The sequence below is a fragment of the Nannobrachium achirus genome (assembly GCF_963921795.1).
Source record: "Nannobrachium achirus genome assembly, chromosome: 24".
In the NCBI taxonomy this organism is placed as follows: domain Eukaryota; kingdom Metazoa; phylum Chordata; class Actinopteri; order Myctophiformes; family Myctophidae; genus Nannobrachium; species Nannobrachium achirus.
The window spans coordinates 18,906,861-18,927,789 of record NC_137831.1 but is presented as its reverse complement, the minus strand read 5'-3'; the positions used below and the strand labels follow the sequence as shown (position 1 = coordinate 18,927,789).

The 20,929-nt window shown below is 43.6% G+C and overlaps 1 protein-coding gene across 1 annotated transcript in view; it reads right to left on the bottom strand.

Moving 5' to 3' along the window:
- LOC308280124 (semaphorin-5B-like) overlaps nucleotides 1–20,929 on the bottom strand; it is a gene marked incomplete at both ends in the record, with an annotated part of 139,376 nt that overhangs the window by 56,420 nt on the left and 62,027 nt on the right. The window contains 4 exon segments of the mRNA XM_080720387.1: nucleotides 2,952–3,162; nucleotides 4,144–4,279; nucleotides 12,385–12,670; nucleotides 20,388–20,601. Coding sequence (XP_080576513.1) covers nucleotides 2,952–3,162; nucleotides 4,144–4,279; nucleotides 12,385–12,670; nucleotides 20,388–20,601 — 847 coding nt within the window.

Here is a 20,929-nt window from a genome sequence, read left to right as displayed (position 1 = left end):
TTCAGATATTTAACCACTTGAGCAGTCATTACCTAATAAACTACCTTTTACTCTGTACTTAGTCTGCTCTTTTTCCCTTCTACACCAAACCTCTTTGCTGAAAATAGCCGATCTACAAGCTCACAACGCCTCACGCTGCAAGGCGTTTTGAGCTTGTAGATCTGCTATTTTTGGCTACAGTTCTCAGAATATGGACACTAGGGTTCAAATTGTTAATATAAAAAGGATTGGAAGATTTGGAGGACCCCCTGTAGTAACTCTGAGCCGGACCCCCTGTTGAAGACCCCCGGATTATATGATCAATTTTAACACTTCTAATCCGGGCACATTTTCGAACGTTTTCCAAAAATCCCCACATTTCTAAAAGTAAAAAATAAATAAAAATAGCGGAAGTAGCCAATCTACAAGCTCAGAATGCGTCGCAACGCAACATGTTGTGAGCTTGTAGATTTTATAGAAAAATAGATCAAGTAGATCTGCTATTTCCCTCTATTTGTCAAATGACAAAGTACGGTATGGGGCTTAACTGGTTAAGCACCATTATATTTAAGCATTATATTTAAGGTTAAATACTGACATGAAACTGAAACCAGCAGACTTTCGCCTTAGGTTCACTGCAATTACCTATCTATTTTTGACAGCCCTATGCTTAATTTCAAACTGCACTATTCAGACGATCATTTGGAAAAGTCTGTCATGTTCAGTCTTGTTATAGATGTGAATCTAATTTGTGAGAGCCTCAGAGGTATTAAACGCCACAGCCTTTTTATTTCTCATCTCTCTCTGATGTGTAGCCTACTGGTATTTATAAAGCCTGTCTTCAAAAGCTATCTTTCAAAATGAATGTGTGAGGTCTCTGTCTCAAAGCAGTTTCAAGTGGCAAAATTTATTTTTTTGTAAGATGATGATGATGATGACAACGACGACAAGGGCAATGATGATAGTTGCGACCGTCAGGTCGCAGTTACTATCAAACCCTGCACAAACTGTCAGTCCCTCTGTCTGTCACACCTCACACGTCACACTCTTGCCCTGCTCATATCTCCGCAACCGTTGCCCCGATCCATGCCAAATTTTGCACACACGCTCCTTGCCTGCCAAACTACAACCTCCAAGGACCCCCGGAGCTCCAGGGACCCCCAGGTCCCTGGGGGACCCCCAGATGTAAAAAATGACCAAATGTGCAAAAATGACCAAATGACCACCCCAACGGGGCTGCTCACGGGGAATTCCCGGGGACCACCGACTCCTGGTGCTCCAGAACGGATGCAAAAGTGGTGGCGCCCCCAGTGGAGGACCCCCTCCACTGCAGCTCACATAAAATGCCGTAACTCGGGCTAGGAGCGTCCGGGAGAGCCGGGGCCGGTACCTATTCGTCCGCCAAGGCAACGCGGAGACCCCACCCCTCATTTCTCACATGCCCCTCTTCTAGCGCCACCATGAGGCCGATTCTTGCAAAACACCTTTTTGGACATTGCTCCTACAGATTTTGCCCTAAAATCACACAAATCGGTACACACTATGTCTACACGTCCCCCTACACCCAGGAACCAATGGCACTTACAGCCCTCTTTGTGTATACATCTCACCTGACGGTCGCTTATCTCCCGATTAGGGAGTCTTACTGGTTAGTAGTAGTACTATTTCAAATAGGTCAGTGTAGAACAGGGGTCTTCAACGTTTTCAGGCCAAGGACCCCTTAGTTGAGAGAGATGAAGCAGGGACCCCCCACAACCTTTTCATAGATTCCATATAGTTTCATCTTTTGACAGCACAATCATCAGTGTATATTGGTTTCATGTCAATTTGTGTTTTCAGATATTTAACCACTTGAACCGTCAATACTTAGTAAACTTGACCTTTCACTCTGTACTTAGTGTGCTCTTTTTCCCCTCAACACCAAACCTCCTTGCCGAAAATAGCCGATTGCAGATCTGCTATTTTTGGCTAAAGTTCTTTTTCAACTTTATATGGTTAATATAAAAAAGGACAAAAAGATTTGGAGGACCCCCTGTAGTAACTCTGAGGACCCCCTAGGGGTCCCGGACCCCCTGTTGAAGACCCCTGGTGTACTAGAGAGAAAGGAAACCAAGGGCAGAGAGACAGAAGAGAGACACGTGAGACAAGATGGGGGACGGACTCGAACCCGGGTGCACGCACAAGAACGCATTGAGTGGGGTTCAGTGAGTGTACAGAATTTTTATGGCACACTAAGGTTAGTATGCTACTGTACATTGTGGCCATGCTCTGGGCCCTGCAGAGAGAGGAGAGAGATATTTGATAAATGACAATGGGGGTCTAATTTGTCTGGCTGAGCCACCAGGCTTACCTCAAGTGGCAGTTTAACTTCCCCTACATTGGCCCTATGGTGGCAGTTAATTAGCTTATCACTGCGGTACAGATCTATAGCCACAAGGAATAACTGCACAAGGGTTTGAATTTCCATGGCCTCTGTCACCTGGCATCTGCACTCAAGTTCCCATCTCTCCATTTAAATACAGTGTAATAGGTATAGTAATATCGTTAGAATGTAGTGCTGCTGCTCCTGCTACTACTACTGCTAATAATAAAAATCATATTTTAAACAGAGGTTTGCCATGTATAAAGTTGAGAAACACTGCTTCACACCAGTGGTTCTCAACCTTTTCAAGCCGTGACCCCCAAAATAACCGGGGACCCCACCCTGACAAGCACTAAGAGAAGAGCCATTACATTTTGTATAACAAACGTTCGCTTAAAAAATACATATATTCAAAGATTTGCACACGTTTTCACGACTTTTCAAAAAATAGCAGATCTACAAGCTCGGCACTCGAGTGCCGCTCTGTGAGCTTGTATATCTGCTATTTTTCAATAGTTAAAGCATTCAATAATCCTAGGCCTAAATGGGTGAAGTTAATCATCTTGGGACCCCTCAAAAATAATTTGGGGACCCCCTGCTGCTCGCTCACCGGTGCCGATGTACATGACGTGGTAGAGGGCGTCGCGGCCCTGCACGATGTCCACCACCAGCTTGGAGAAGCGCACGTTGTCCTGGGCCAGCAGGGGGTCCACGGTGACCGGCTGCACCACGTCGTTCATCAGGTAGAGGCGCTGCGCGTCCTGGAGGCTGCGCTCCGTCAGGTTCTTCTCCCCGGGCTCGCGCTCCTCCAGGGTCCCGCACTGAGCAGAGGGGGAGGTTATTTGGTTATGAGGTTAAGGACCCCAAAATGTATTATGAATTTACCGCACGGAACCCCATATGAAAACAATTGTGTGAAAGGACGAAGATTAGATTCTTCTTAAAATAGCTTTATTGGCTTTTGCTTAAATGGATCCCCATAGCACCTTAGCCCCCAGGGGACCCCCTGGAATCCCCTCAAGGACCCGTTTTTTACTTCATGGAAGTTCTCTATCACTGTATTGTTTTTAGCTGCTAAAATTCCATGTGAAGTTTTATTTTATCTCACCTCCCATTATCTAACGGTCTTTTATCTTTGGGGTTTTAGCCGGATGACAGGACTGAGAAGCAAACAAATCTCTCGCAAAAACATGGAACACAATATTTAAAGATTAGTCTCACACACTATCGTCCCATATAGAGTATGTGACAAATATTCTAGAGCATGGGTCTTCAACAGGGGGTCCGGGACCCCAAGGGGGTCTTAAGAGTTACTACAGGGGGGCATCCAAATCTTTGAGTGAAAGATATTTTTTTGAACTTGAACCCTATAGTGTCCATATTCCGAGAACATAAATAGCAGATCTACAAGCTCACAACGCATTGTGCTGCGAGGCGTCGTGAGCTTGTAGATCGGCTATTTTCGGCAAAGAGCTTTAGTCTAGAGGGGGAAAAGAGCAGACTAAGTACAGAGTGAAAGGTCAAGTTTATTAAGTATTGACGGTTCAAGTGGTTAAATGTCAGAAATCACAAATTGACATGAATCCAAAATACACTGATGATTGTGCGTTCAAACGATGAAACTAGATGGAATCTATGAACAGGTTGTGGGGGTCCCTGCTTCATCTCTGGGCTGAAAACGTTAAAGACCCCTGTTCTAGAGATTCTCTCTGCATGATGTTTCCCTTGCAATGTAAATGAGCCTGGCTACCGAGGCTACTTGCAATTGCAACGTGTCTTGGCAAGGAGCTGGTCAAGGTTACCTGGAAGTTGGGGATGGGGTTGGGGGTGGACTGCCATGTGGTGCGTGGATTCTCCTGGTGGAGGAAAGGGCCGTTGAACGCCTGGGTGATGGCACTCAAGTTGAAAGCACACACAGCAGAGGCCGAGATACTGTTACTGATGGGGGGGGGGAAGAGAGAGAGATACGTTTGAATAATCTGCTGCAACAATATGCACGTGACATCATCATCATACCTGGAAGTTATGCAGGAATGCCTACAGAGTGGCAAAAAACTACTTTCTGGCCTTCACAGCCCATACATCAAAACAGAAAAGTCTTATCTGATTGCATTAAACAACGTTAAACTCACTTTGCCACTCGATTTGCCATACACTTTAAGCATGCGCATACCCTCTATTTGGCCCAAATATTTTATACCAAGTGAATGCAAAATATTGAACTACGTCTGTCACTTGTTTCAGAACTTAAGCCCAAGTTAACCTTTCCTATGTGGACTACTATATTTCTGGTTTTGCAATTTATAGTGTGATTTTTTTCAAACACATTTTTGTGCCCTGACAGTCGTTTATCTCCCGATTAGGGAGTCTTACTGGTTTTCAAAGGGTTTGGTATGCATCACACCACGGACAACCATATACAGTTACAGACAATTAAGGCTCCATTTGGTTCCTAACTATCAGTCATTTAGCTGGGGACCCCCTGGAAGACAATCATGGACCCCTGGGGGCACCCGGTCCCCTCTTTGAAAACCAATGTGTTAACTCATTGGGCACATTGTGGTGAAATCCTTCCACGGTTCAAATCAGGCTTTGAAGCTGTGCCCCCCCTCCCTCCCCCGTATCCCCCTTTCCCCCGTTCCCTTCCTGTCCATCTCCACTATAGAATCCAATAAAGTTTAAAGTAGCCTTAAAAATATCCCATAAAAAAGATAATCACGCTGCCCTCGTGGTCACATTCTGCAGATGGACTGCAGGCAGGTCGACACTCCTAATAAGGATAATAAAATGTACTGCAGATAGTGAAAGGAGGGAGGATATACAGCTACACACTGTGTGTGTGTGTGTGTGTGTGTGTGTGTGTGTGTGTGTGTGTGTGTGTGTGTGTGTGTGTGTGTGTGTGTGTGTGTGTGTGTGTGTGTGCTGTTACTGAACTGAAGAATTGAGGCAACTTTAGCTAAATCCCTCAAATACAACAATAAAAATTGTATTGACTTTTTCACGCATAATAAAGTCCTGCTTAACGTTTCGGTTTTCACAAAGGTTAAAAAGCTATGCCAAGCAAGTTTCAAGTCTCAGGGGCGAATTCACAAAAGCCATTTGCGGCAATAAAACCCACGCAAACACGACAAAAAGAAAATGTAATTCCCAAAAGCACCAGCTAAGTGTGAAATGCACCCCTAACTGTGCCACCAAGCAAATAGCATCGTGCTCCGGTGCTAATTACGAGTATTTAAAGCCCCTTACTAGCCCCTTACTATGCAAATGAACAGTTAGAGTGAAAGTTATTAGCGTCTTCAGCGAGTTGGTGGCAACTTAAGTGTGTGCCACGCCCCGACTTTCAAGTGATCAAGGCAGCAGTGATTAAAACCAAGAAAAAGCATTATCATGCCAGGCATACCCGGTATGCCATGAACCCTGTTTTGGGCATATCAATATAGGTGAAGTTTCTATAAATAAATAAATAAAAAATCTACTAGCCTGACACTCACAAGCTTGCACACCGGTCTTCAAAGCACATTGGAAGTATGCGATATAGAAGCATCATTTACCAGTTGAAAGGTTAATTGCCGTTGCCACAGACGAAGCCCTAGACATGGCTGGGATGAACTGCATTGGTCAAAAAATAAATGAGTCCTCTCAGTCTTGGTGGAATCATCAACCACTGTACACTACAGCAGGCGTCATCAACGTTTTCAGGCCAAGGACCCCCGGGTTGAGAGACAGATGAAGCAGGGACCCCCACTACATATTGTATAAAATTGTGTTGCAGAAGAAAGATTTTCATAGATTTCTTAGACAGCTTAGACGTGTTTGACAGCACTGTCAAACAAGTCATTGGTGAAGTAATGTGTAATTTCAGACATTTAATCACTTGAACCGACAAATACTTTAGTCTGCTCTTCTTTTCCCTCTACCTCTTTGCCAAAATTAGCAGATCTACAAGCTTACAACGCCTCACGCTGCGAGCTTGTAGATCTGCTATTTTTTGGCTAATGTTCCACTCAGAATAGGGATTGTAGGGTTCAAGTGGTTACTGTAAAAAACATGATCCTATCACACAAAGATTTGGAGGTCCCCCTGTCCCCCTGAGGACCCCTAGGGGTCCCGGACCTCCTGTTTAAGACCCCTGCACTACAGTATCATACATCAAGAGGTTCTGTGTGCTACATAACCCTGAAGCTCAACAATGTAATGTTCATATGTTTTAACCCAAAGCAGAGGACAGCTGGTGGAAAAAAGTACTCACATTTCTTACTTAACTCATTTAGTGCCACCCCTTTCACCACTAGAGGGCGCCCAGTGGCCATAGAAAATCCCATAGAGATATGCTGGTATATGCAGAAGCCCTGCAGCCATGACTTGCCTGAACACTTTCCTTTGTGCATGTACAGGAAGAGGATGAAGTTAGCTTGAAGTTAGCTATTGGCTACCAAGCATTTTAGAAGCCTTATTTTCGTCAACTTAGCCATGATTAAACCTTGCACACCTCATGCATGGGAAAAAAACAGAGAAGAATGAGCTCTAAAAAATCCAATGCAATCCTGGATTGCATTGGAGTGGATTTGTGCAGTTTGTTCACAGCTTTCAAACAAAAAAATCCGATTGGAAATCCGTTCAGGCATTCTTGAGATAATCGCCATTATGTTTTACATGTTATGTAAACAAACATGGCTGCCCTGTATGTTAGATGGGGTTGTATGGGGGTGGAACATGCAAAATCGCGATTGAAATCATGTTCACCAGATTTGATGGGGTCCAAAAAAAAAAAAAAAAAATTCCCAAAAAAATTTTCAAATTTTTTTTTTTTTTTTTTTTTTTTTAAAAAGGCACTCTGCGATACGCTAATAAAGCCGAACTAGTTCGGGATTGGCACTCAATGAGTTAAGTAAAAGTATCAATACTGCAAAGTAGAAATACTCTGCAGGATGAACCCTTATCATTTTGGTGACTCTATAGCAGGTGTCTTCAACAGGGGGTCCTCAGAGTTACTACAGGGGGTCCTCCAAATCTTGGTGTGATAGAAACGTTTTTTTCTCCTTTTTTATATTAACCACTTGAACCCTAGTGTCCTTATTCTGAGAACTTTAGAATAGCAGATCTACAAGCTCTGTGAGCTTGTAGATCGGCTATTTTTGGCAAAGAGTTTTGGTGTAAAGGGGGAAAAAAGAGCAGTACAAAGTGAAAGGTCGAGTTTATTAGGTAATGACGGTTCAAGTGGTTAAATATCTGAAAACACAAATTTACATTAATCCAAAATACACTGATGACAAACGAAGAAACTATATGGAATCTGGGGGTCCTGGACTCCCTGCTTCATCGGGGTCCTTGGCCTGAAAACGTTGAAGACCCCAGCTCTATAGCCTTTCCTCGAGTACACCCCTTAAGCCAAAATGTCTACGAGTAAATTAACAAAAGCCCCAGGCCATTTCCCAGAGGCGATGCAGCGAAGCTTTTAAACTCTTTTGTCCAAATGTATTTTAGCAGCACAGAGTACGACATGGAGGAAAGCCCTATGGATTGAACCGAACCTTGCCTCGAGTGGATTTCACACAGATATAAGAGATAGAAACAGACGGGCTCCCATTGGCTTCGCCAGTTAAGTCTTTGTACCATTTCAATCACAGCTTCCTGGGGTCAAACCTTGGGTTCAAACTCGCTTCAGATTGCATGTCTCGTAACATCTCTATCTTTCTGCTGTTTGTGAGCACTGCCCAAGAGAGTGTCTGGATTTCTTTAGGAGACAGAGAGAACAGACCAAAGGATTTCTTTAGGAGACAGAGAGAACAGACCAAAGGAAGGGTTAACAGCCACCAATAGCCTGAGGCAGCAGGGTAGTTGGCAGTAGCCTGACACTTCAGTCCGCACATCACCACCCCCTGCTGGTGGGTGGTGTGGAGTGTGGACTGAAGCTGCACACATTTTAATCTATTTCGAAAGCGCCCAAAGAGCGGGCGCATTGAATGGGCCAATCAGGGTTGTATGCTTGGGGCACATGGTGTGGCTGCTCCGGTCCCAGCCCCCTCCAAACAGAGCTCTTGAGCTCACGTGAGACTCGCTCGTGGACTCTGATTGGTGTCCTCTGCCCACGTGAGAGTCTAGTGGACTCTGATTGGTCCGTGAAAACTGTCATGGCGGAGTCAGACTCGACTCGTATTATTTTAATAAACTATGAAATAGTGCCGTTTCTTCACGTTTTAATACCATTTTGCACTAACGTAAACATGCAGACATATAATATGTTATGAGAAATAACGTATTTTTGCAATGTCACGCCACGTCGCCGTCGCGTGTGTGTGTGTGTGTGTATGTGTGTGTGTGTGTGTGTGTGTGTGAGACGTCAATAGGCTTTAGCCCCCCCCCCCCCCCGCCGAAATAGAATGTCTGCCCTCAATTTCAGACTCTCATCCCGAAGTGAAACGTAGTGTGAGATGTATGACTACTGTCAGGCAAAGTTGGCAGTGGTGTACCGTAATTGCTGGACTATAAGCTGCACCTGAATATAAGCCGCAAAAGCCAAATTTAGAACAAAAAACAAAGTTTACATATATAGGCCGCACCAGACCTCCTTCCTGCTTCGCGCTAGAGCGCCCTGGTGGCCGTTAGCTGTAAATATCTATATATAAGCCTCACCGTTGTATAAGCCGCAGGGTTCAAAACATGGGGAAAAAAGCCGCGGCTTATAGTCCGGCAATTACAGGTAACTTTAAGTGTGAGGTATTTTTCTTTTTTTTACTCCACAACAATGATTTGACAACTTTAGTTACTTGTTACTTTGTGTAGATTTTTATATATTTGAAAACTTGAAATGGAGCACTTTTTATTTTGGTACTTTAAGTACATTTTGATGCCAACGCTTGTGTACTTTTACTTAAGTAAAGTCACGGTGTACTTTTTCCACCACTGGTAGTTGGTGTGAGGTCCAGGGCTCTGCTCTGCTCCATAGGAGTGGACTTGCTGGCAAACTGATACACTCCCACTGATACACTCCCCCCACCCCCCCACCCCACACACACACACACACACACACACACACACACACACACACACACACACACTAGAATGCCTGATTAGAGCTCCAGTTGGACTAGTGCCTGATTGATTTATACTTGGCTGCGGGCCAGAGTCGTGCATCAAAAATAGCCGATTTACAAGCTCCCATCAGCATCACGATGTGACACACTGTGAGCTTGTAAATCGTCTATTTTCGCTGCGCGACACCACCGCGCAGCTTACGTGTCAATCAGGCCTAATGGTCATTGGTCAATAGAGTAAAGCATCTCTCATGATGATGCAACATGGCGCGTGAGTGAATCCGTGAGTGAATCCTTGTACCCAGGGCACAGAATTTGGTGCGACACCCAAGGGACTTTGTTTGGGCTTGTTCATCTGGAAGGTTGCTTGTAAATATTGGTAGTTGCGGGCTGCGTTTTTTTGGGCTTGTTTCTAAAGTGTATAGCTGCTCATTAGGGCTTGCTTCCAATTTTGTATTATTATTTAAACCAGTCGTTCTCAAATATGTTCATGTAATGGACATGTACATGTAACAGACAAACAAATCGCAATGCAAAGCGCTGTGAGCTTGTAGAGCGGCTATTTTCAAATAGCCGATGTACATACTGTAAATAAGTGCTCATGTGGCCTCGTCGCTTCTTTTGGGCTTGTTTTCAGAGACTTTCCACTCTTCCAAGCGTACCAAGTTTGTGTGTGTGTGGTGGTAGTGGGGGTCTTGGCAGCATTCAGGAACAGGCAGCTTGAAATGACTTGAGCTCATTGCTCAGCAAGCTCACGCTCTTCCCTTTTGTAACACGTTTCCTCAGCAGTGGTAAAATAAAACCTTCGGGCTCCCCTGGGCTACCGTCAGGTCAGTGAGTAAATAAAGATCCCAAAAAATAAATAAATAAAGGCTGGAAATGTGCCGTGGAGAGAGAGAGAGAGAGAGAGTCTGTCTATTTTGCGGTAATGAAGGTAAATGATGCGTCATCCCGCGCACTAGCTTTGCTGCTTATGCGTGACTTGGTTTGTTTGGTTTTGCAGGAGGAGCTGTTGCCAAACTTTTTATTGGGAATCTTCACTTGAATTTTTCTTGTGTCTTGGCAGCAAATTGATCTGGTGGGAAACTGTAGACTGGTCTGACTAAAATTACAATAATGTTCTTAAGAGGCAACAAACTTCTCCTTTTGTTTCATTTAGCGGCTACAAACTTGCCTTATAGTTAGGGCTGTCACAATTATTACATAATCGTCTAATCGTGATTATTTGACATTATCGCAATTATTTTGTCATAATCGTCATAATCGTGAATGTTGAAAAATGTCAGAAATAGTGGAAATAGCCGATCTAGAAGCTCACAACCCGTCGCATCGCGACGCGTTGTGAGCTTGTAGATCGGCTATTTCCACTATCAATGTTATTTTTTAAGTACTAAGTTGTCAAATATGTCAGTAATTTATTTGTATATTTAGGTCATGTGTCATATCTACCATATGCAACTTCAAAGCCTAAAAGCCAAACAGAAATGTAATTATCAACGACGAATAGACAATTAAATCGTTAATCGCCAATTATTTGAGTGACAATTAATCGTCATGTAAAATGTCATATCGTGACAGCCCTACTTATAGTCAGCACTATTGAGAAAGAGACCTAAACTAAGTCCCAGATAAGTCTTGCCCAATGCAAGATCTCACTATTTCCATAGATAATGCATTGGTGACTTCGGTTCCTACTGCTAGAAACCTTGGTGTGGTCCTGGACAGCCAGCTATCATTCAAGGCACACATTGCATCAGTCACCCGGTCCTGTAGGTTCACACTCTATAACAGCCGTAAAATCAGACCTTTCCTCACCCAGGAGGCAGCTGCCCAGCTCCTCATCCAGACATCTGTCATATCAAAACTTGACTATTGTAACTCTCTCCTCACTGGTCTCCCGGCATGTGCACTTAAACCTCTCCAACTATCCAAAATGCCGCGGCACGACTGGTCTTCAACCAGCCTAAGTTCTCACATGTCTCTCCCCTTCTCCGCAGCCTCCACTGGCTCCCGGTTGCGGCCCGCACGGAATACAAAACACTGATGCTGACCTTCAAAGCAGCCAAAGGTATGGCTCCTCCATACCTCCAAAACCTGATCAACCCCTACACCCCCACCCGTTCACTTAGATCAGCCAACACAGGGATGCTGACAGAACCCTCGCTAAAAAACCCCAGGGCAAAAATCCACTCGTCCGAGACAGTTTGCCCTCCTGGCCCCCAAGTTGTGGAATAAACTCCCTGTCACACTTAGAACAACGGACTCACTCGCTAGTTTTCGCCGTGGACTGAAGACTCACCTTTTCAGACTCCACCTAAACCCTTAGCACTACTGGAAAAATCAATGACCATACATGAAGCTAGTTAGCATTTGTTTTTTGTTTTTTTAGAAACCTTTTTTTCTTTACGGATTATATTGTTTAGATAGATATTCATTTGCATTTGTTATATTGCTGTTGATGTACTGACATATTATCTTGTTTATTATTGTGATGTTTTATCTGCTTATTGTAAATCGCTTTGGATTAAAAGGGTCTGCTAAATGCCTAAACTGTAAACTAAGCATAAGCAAGAATTGACACAGTCAATATATATGCAGGTGAAATGGTGGGTTAAAAAGGCAAGCACTTTGAACAGTCTATCCACAATGAGTTTCAAGATGGCCGACTCCTTGTGGAGCAGTTAAGTGACAATGGTTTATTTGGTGGTCCACTAAGGTGGTGACATCTTGAAAAATGGCCGCCATCTTGAAATTTCAAGTAGCTGTGGGTGGCGTATTGTCAGAAGAGTTTGGACAAGGCAATTCTCTTGAATGCTGCCTTCAGGTATGGCATGGAAAGAGGGCATTTGCATTTCTTTCACCATAGTAAAAACTGCATTCATTGTCTGGATAGGGCACTTTTTACAGACGGGTAAAAGGGCAGGGGCTCAAGCCCCGTTTGATGTCTATGTGTGCACGTGCCTGGCTAGAGAGATAGAAAGAGAGACAAAGAGAGAGAGAGACACTCACACATTGGTGGTGAACACCCCGTAGATGAGGTCCTGCTCGGGCAGGTAGAAGGTGCTCTGCAGCTCGTTGTAGTAGAAGGGGATCTCGCCGGAGCGCGAGCAGTTGAGCCGCGCCTTCATGAAGGTGGTCCAGCTGTGCTCCAGCAGGAAGTGGCCGCCCACGTCGTTCTTGCAGAGGCGCGCCACGCGCGAGAACACCGTCTTGCCGCAGTCATGCTCCACCGCGTTCTCCCGCAGGAAGATGTAGGCGAACAGGCCCACGTCGTACATGGACACGAAGTGGGGCTCTGAGGAGGGTGATGGACAGGACAGGGGCATCACAAGTGGGGTTAAAGTGGGACTGAGTTACTAGGGCCCAAGGTAGTGGGGCCTGGAATTATTTTATACTTTAGCTATTGGGCTGTTAAGTCTGACATCATTTTGTAGGCAGAGGAGAACTTTTGGCCCCAAAAAAAGCGAATCTTTTTACTATTTTTACTATTTATTAATTTTTCTTCTCTTTGTTGTTGAAAGGAAAGTGGTAGAATTATACTTTAGTCGTTATTTTGGTCTCGGATCTGTTGAAATAGCGAGAGACAGATATTGACAATAAATCTGCTTGGAGGTCTGACTACAAAATGATGTCACGGCTTAAAAGCCCCATAGAAAAATAGCAGATATTCAAGCTCACAGCGCGGCTAGATCTGCTAAAAACTAGAATTGAATATTTCAATAATAACGTTTTGTTGCTTGTTGTTTTCTTAACCTCACTCAATGCCAAATGCCCAAATGGCTCCAAGGTAGCTGTGCCCTGATTTTGTATGTTTTTCTCTGCCATGCAATGAAAAAAAAGTTTTTTTTTAATATATATATTTCCCCCACAGAAACAGACACAATTGTTGTGATTCATGGGCAAAAATAATTTTGTCAATCAGACAAATGGTTCCAGAGATAGAGCTGTTTGAATGAAAAAATCAAACCCAAGTTTGAAGTGAGCGGTGGTGTGTGTGTGTGTGTGTGTGTGTGTGTGTGTGTGCGCGTGCGTGCGCGTGTGTGTTGCTCACCCAGGTGTGTGTGTGTGTGTGTGTGTGTGTGTGTGTGTGTTGGGCGGGCGGGGGGGGGGGGGGGGGGGGGGGGGGTGCATGTGTGTGTGTGTGAGAGTGTGAGCCATACTTGCTCACTCAGGCCACCACTGCTATTGCAATTGATGCTCAGGGCAGGCTAGACTCAACAGCACCTCTCTGGTCACCCAGGGTACTCAGGCTACATACACCAGAGGCTACAGACACACAGGCAGACAGACACACACGCACGGATACACACACGGCCACGCTATGGAGACGGTGTGACCACCGCTCAAAAAGTGTCCATCCACTAGAATGGACACACATTTTCTCAATCAGCTAAACGAGGGAGCCAACACACAAACAGAGAAAACCATCTCTCTGATCTCAGGTCATTTTGACATCTTAAAAAAAAAAAAAAAAACAATGAAAAAAATAAAATAAAAGATTCTATACAAAAAACACAAAAGACGTCAAAGACGTCATTGGCACTGAGGCCCATTGAAAAAAAGACGTCAAAAGACGTCATTGGCATTGAGTGAGTTAATGTGTTAAGCCGCAGGGGGTCCGGGGGGGTAATCTGCCTAAAATGTATGGCACAAAATGACAATGATTGTGCCTAGTGTTCACCCACCAAATGTCAGCTAACCCCTGGAAATGCACAAATGATATGTATTTGGCCCACGGAGCGGCTCCATGGCCTGCCCATCCCAAAATATTTTGTTCCAGGGACCCCCAGAAGTAAATATTTGAGTTAACAAGACTGACCTATGACTGTCTTGATCCAAGGCTAAACAAGCGAAGCTTAAACCAGCGCCCTCCAAGTTACACCACTTTTTATGTCAAGGACCCCTAAATTGACACGTATTAGCCAATGGACCACCATGAATCACTGCTGAATCACCATGCCCATGTTAGTTAAAAAAAAAAAAAAAATCTCATGAGGCCCCCAGCCTGTGTGGGGCCCCAGGCGGCTGCCTATTTTGCCTGTATGGGCTGCACGGCCCTGAAACTAAGACTAGCCTACCTCCTTTATTTATTATGCACCCAAATACCCTTCATGAATTATTTTATTTCATGATGGCCCTACACTGTATCTTTTTTGCAATTATTCTTGAGTTAAATTGTCCCATTAGAAATCTAATCCACATGACTGGCATAGCAGAAATAATAGAACAGAGAGAGGGGAAGAGAAGGGGAGACTTGTGGATATAATTATGCTCAGCTGCAGTTATTTTGTTACTAGTGACAAGAGGAAAACCTAAACATGCATTGCGTTCTACCTTTTCTTTGCTGACATCATTCCTGAAAATTGTGGGGCCCCCCTGCGAGGAGGGGGGTGGGGCCCTTTTGCAAATGATGACGGAGTTATATCTGTTCAATGTTATATGAGTCATACATAAAGGTTTCCTATGTAAATAAGCTGAAAAGCTTACTAGGATCTCCTTTTAGTTGACCTTGTACCAGTGAACTGTACTGTCATGAAACTGTACCTTTTCCTATGCAAACTTCTAATAAAGTCTTCAATCAATCAATCAATCTCTCTGGAAGAAATTGCACATGAACTCTGCTGGCGGACTGAGGCGCTCCAACACGACCACTAGCTAAATGCTGGGTGCAGTAAATCTATTTATCTGCATACAGCCCAATGAGCCCATAATATTAACAGCTACATGTTTGCTCCAAACATTCTGATGTATATTTCAGCCAAAGTGCCAGTGGTACAACATTAGTACAACAACAACAACAACAACAACAACAACAACAAAGAGAGAGAGAGAGGGTGGATTACCTTTCTGTGCTCTTCTTTTTTGGGAAACAAAACATATATTCCTTTCTTGGTAAGGGAAAGCTAAAGGAGTGCTCATTAACTACATTCCACACAGCTGTGTGGAGCGATGACTGGGCCAGCAGGCGGGGGAGGGGGAGAGAGAAGGGAGCATTTGGGTGTGTGCTGTGTGGGGGCCCCCTCTGCTGGAGGCCCCCCTGCATTGCGGGGGTTGCGTGCCCCTCCCCTACGCCACTGCTCTGCAAAGTGCATGATGATACTCGTCAATTCTGCGCTTCTTTATTAACTAATTTACTTTGCTCCATTGTTGGCGAGCGAGCTCTATAAATGAAATGCACACACGTGTGTGTCGGTGAGCTTGTGTATCTGCTATTTTTCTATACCAATGAAACGGGAGATTAGCAGAGATATGTAAATGTAACCATTAAAGCAATAACACCACTCTGAAAACCGGACAATTAGGTGTCCGGCCAGAGGCTGAGCTGGGCAGAGGACAGCAGGGTCGGAAAAAAAAAACAGATCTCCGATCTCATCTCATGCTTGTGTAACTCGAGAGATCTCCATCTCAGTCAGTGCTTGTGTAATTTGCGGGGATTGGAACCCGTGAATCTTTTTTACTATACGCTTATTTTTCAGAAAGGAACCATTGGGAGTTAAAAGGAGTGATAATGCTTTAAACACTAATATTTTATTCATGTAATTGTTCTCCCACGGGGCATAATAAAGGATAGTTCTAGTCTATTAATAGCGTCAAGGGTTCGCCCTAACGCTACGTCACTAATGACTGTAATGAGCCCTTGTGCTTGCATTAGCGGCGGTGAGCCCACTCGTCTGTGGTTAAAATAAAAGATACAGTTTCGCTACCAACCAAAACAAAGACAGATTTAGAGAGAAGGGCTAGCGTTTTCCACGCTTTTTTTCACCACTGGAAAAATTGCAGCGTTTCCTCTTCTCTTTCTTGTTGACAGGAAAGTGGTAGAATTATACTTTAGTCGTTATTTCTGTCTCGGATCCGTTGAAAATAGCGAGGGACACAGCACTGCGCATATTAACAATACAACTGCTGCCCCCACCCGTAAGTGGCGGGTCTGACTCTCTGACTACAAAATTACGCCACGGCTTAAGAAGGGAATAGTCCAAAAAATCGCTCTGAACGTGATTAAAACGATAGTGTACTGTGTACGCTGTATTAACTATATGGAGAACCGTACATACACAGCCAGGCACCAACGCCTAAACAACTCACACACAGGAGAAAGGAAGACCACTCCCCCTATGAAACCTAAAATTCAGGGAGGGCAAAATCGCTGTTTCGAAGGACCATCATCTCGACCATCCATAGTAAGCGTCGATATATGACTTGTCGAAACAGGCAAAAACGAGGGAGGGCTAGTGGGCAGTGGTGCTCGATTCCACATCTATGCTATGGCGAGGGCACTACATACGAGGAGAAAGCCTCGTGCCGCCCGCCCATCCACCTTCTGACACATTTATCGCCTTTCCCAAACCAAAGAAGGGGGGCGAAAAAGCAACTAGCAAAGCCCACGGAAGGAGGAGCAGTTGATTCCACATGATCTGCACGCTGAGCGGGGGCGGCGCCCACTGACTTCAATAGAATACGTGGAGCCAGCCGAGAGAACCGCCCGCGTTTATCATCAAGGGACATTTATCCACTTTCCATTCTGACGTCACTGCCAAAGTGATTTCCAGGGGCTAGTTAAAGACGTTTTGCTATCACAAAACGTAAAAATGTAATCGTGAAAATGTGTCTCTGGGGGACCCTGGAACTAAATATTTTGAGATGGGGGTCTGTGGCCAAATATCATTCATTTTGGGGGTCCTTCACATGAAAGGTTTTGAGAACCACTGACAAACCCTAACCCTTTTTTCAAAAAAACCTTCAAAGACTTGCACAAATTTTCACTATTTTTCAAAAATAGCAGATCTACAAGCTCGCTGTGAGCTTGTATATCTGCTGAAAGTTGAAAGTTATAAATACTGAAGAAAGTAAAAATACCTCAAAATTGTATATCTTATTTAAAGGACCTACACCATGAATTTTCACTTTTTCTATTTTAAAACCTTTTTTTGAGGTCCCACTGGCACCTTCTATCCTCACAAAGTCCTATTTCTGACCGTTGTGTCTTTCTCTGGTTTTGGGCAGACAGAGATGAAAAGCTTTCCACGGGTTCTCAGAACAGTGCTGTTCTGAGAGTTGACGAGAGTGACGTCACTCTCGTTTTCCCGTTTTTTTTTCAGAGTAAAAAAAAAAAAAAATTCAATTTTTTTTTTTCAATTTTTTTTTTTTCAAAACTTTTTTTTTTTCAAAAAAAATGCAATGCAGTCAAAAAAAAAATTTCAAAAAAAATCTTTTTTCAAAAATCTTTTTTTTTAAAACTTCAAAAAAAAATTTTTTTTCAAAACATTTTTTTTTTCAAAAAAACTTTTTTTTTCAAAAACTTTTTTTTTTCAAAAACTTTTTTTTTTCAAACTTTTTTTCAAAAAACTTTTTTTTTAAAAAACTTTTTTTCAAAAACTTTTTTTTCAAAAAACTTTTTTTTTCAAAAAACTTTTTTTTCCAAAAAACTTCTTTTTTTTCTGGAAAAACCCCACTAGATGCGCCCCTGAGCAAACAGAGGCCGTTTTGGTATTGCAGCTGGAGAGCCTCATTATAGTAGAGCTAGAACAAACAAAAAGAATGGTCAGAGTGTTTTTTGAGGGTTAAAACCTGTCTAAGACTCAATTTTGAGCATATATTTATACAAAAAATATAGTTTTAAAAGCATGGTGTAGGCCCTTTAAGTACAGTACTTGGCTCTAAATTCTGATCACGATCAATCAGGACAGAGAACTCATACAGGACAAGATAAACAAGAGAAATTGGAAGCGATGACACAGAGAAATGAGCAGACAAAATGAAACTGGAACACTATAATATTGAGGCCGATAAGGAAGGTACTCTCTCCTGATGAGATGAAATTGGCAACCATCCTGAAAATGTCTTTTGTGTTAAAAGAGTTGGAGAGACGGGGAAACCTCTGTTATTGAACGATCTACAGTAATGATTACTATGAATATATAGCTTTAACTTTTCCAGTAAAACGTTTTTCTTTTTTTTTTTTCAAACCAAAAAGTATCACTTATGCCAGTAGTTTTAAATCCTTTTCACATCAAGGTCCATTATTTATTGGGCATTTGAGCGATGAACTACCATTTGATGACATTCAGCCTCTCTGACCCAAAACTTAGAATATCTTGTTATCATTGGATTAAGATGTTGGCCACAAGTCCATCCTGTATTGATGTTGGTACCATTTAACTGGCAAAACGTCCATCAAAATAACAATTCTTCTACATTCTCTAATTGTTTAGACTTAATTAAGAAAGTAGATGTTTAACAACCAATGGAACACAGATCATTCTTTCCATTTCCTGAAAAATAACGATTTCGGACACACTGTACAGGTTTACAAGGTTTCTGCCCGACAGTGATGATGTGCAATATGGCCCCTGCATTGATTCTTTTAAATCCAGGCTCCCATCGATTCTTTTAAATCCAGGCTCAAGACCCTGTTTTTTTTACTCACAAGCATTTGGATCCTCCGGAGTTCTCCTTGTGTTTACCTTATCGTTTCTGTTTGCTATGCTGTAAATGTTTTGAAAGTAACTTCAAGCTCTTCGTTGTGGAGGTAATGTGTGGTTTTAGAGAGAGTAGATGTCGTCCCCAAATCTGGGCACTGTTTCAGCATGCGGCTGTTACCATGGCGGCGGTATCAGTGATGTCAGTCATCTACAGTAAATTTGGGCACTGTTTCAGCATGCATATCAGACAGACAGACAGACAGACAGACAGACAGACAGACAGACAGACAGACATTTGGTCGTTTGTCGTTTATTATGTTGTAGGATATAGGATATAATTCCACTTAGTTTACATGCCCAGTTTAGTCATTCTGCCATTTCCCTTTGAAGGCCCATTGCAGGTATTAGTGCTAAAAGTCTTATTTACTTTGCCTTGTTTTGACATTTCTACCCGTGCCTTTTCTGTGTTTCAACCTTGCAGTTGTCACTGCTATGCCCCCATGAATTTCCCTCCGGAGGATCAATAAAGGTGTGTTTATCTCATCTTATCTTGCATGGTCCTTGTTGCTGCTAACCCCCGCTATTGGTCAGTGGAAGGTGTAAACAACCACATGCCACCTCCGATACACTTCTCTTCACTTGACGGTGAAGTGAGGAGTTTCCTCAGGAGAGCGTGGACGCGTGAGGAACAAACCCTCCCTTCCAGTCCCACCAGGGGCGTCACAAGGGGAGGGGGAGTGGGACTGAGTTACTAGGGCCCAGGGTGGAGAGGTCCCTGGAACTAAATATTTTGAGATGGGGGTCCGTGGCCAAATACATATCAATTTGGGGGTCCTTCACATGTAAAAGTTTGAGCACCACTGACATAGAAACATAGGTTTTTCAAAAAAACCTTAGAAGGATTTGCAATATTCAAAGACACATTTTCAAGATTTTTCAAAAATAGCAGATCTACAAGCTCGCAGCGCGGCACTCGGTGCCGCGCTGTGAGCTTGTATATCTGCTATTTTTCAATAGTTAAAGCACAAAATGGGAGTGGATCCTTGTACCCAGGGCCCAGAATTTGGTGCCACACCCCTGGTCCCGCACCCTGCTGAACAGGCTCCCAGACCCCGCAGAGCGGGAGAAGCTAGTGCAGCGACAAGGATGTATTCTCCTGCCAGCTTCCACCACCAGTGGTGGAAAAAGTACAACATTCTTTTACTTAAGTGAAACTGCAAAATAGAAATACCCTGTTACAAGTAAAAGCCCGGAATTAATAACACTGATTAATGAGGGGGAAGAAAAACATCTTGTAAGGCTTGAAAGTGTGAGCTCTACTGATTTAGAAGGCAGGATTGGCCTCATGTCGTTGGGTGGATTCCCATGAAACTTTCATTCCATTCATTCCCCCCGCAGGACGAACTAACCATTTGACTGCCCCCAAGGCCCTTCCTCAAGCAAGGCACTTTACATACATTTTTGTAGCTTTATAACTTCACTTTAAAGCTTTTTGGGGCGCTAAGGACAGCAATGTCAGTCGGTTCAAACCACTTTGGTCTGGCTAGGTGCAAGGAGCGGCTAGCGGCCGGGGCATTGAAAGTAATTTACCGTAGAGCCATTTGGAGTTATATTGGACCGTGCGCAGTGGCGGCATGTTCCCCAGGCTTCGGTAGATGATGGGGTCGCGGCTGGAAAAGTCGGTGACCGTGGATGCGTACAGCTCGCCTTTCTCTGTCATCATGGCGGTGGAGTTGTGGCGCGGATCGAACGGGCACCGGGCCAGGCCATTCTCCGTGTCCAACACCCGGCTAATGTTACCAATCTATATGAGAGAGAGAGAGAGAGAGAGAGAGAGAGAGAGAGAGAGAGAGAGAGAGAGAGAGAGAGAGAGAAAATGCAAATCAATAGCAGTTGAATAAGGGAGGGATGGAGATAATAATGACTGAGAAAAATAAGAACTAAGGAAAAGAAAGCAAGCTAGAAATGAAAAGCCTCAAATGTGCAGGTTTAGGATGGCACATTCGATCAGAAAATGGCCCTATTTACATTCCTCCGTACAAAGCGATACTTTATAGGAGGAGAAGAGGAAACCTAGAGAGACCGAGGCACTTAGAGACGACCCAATGTTCTGTCTGTGAGTTTCAACACAG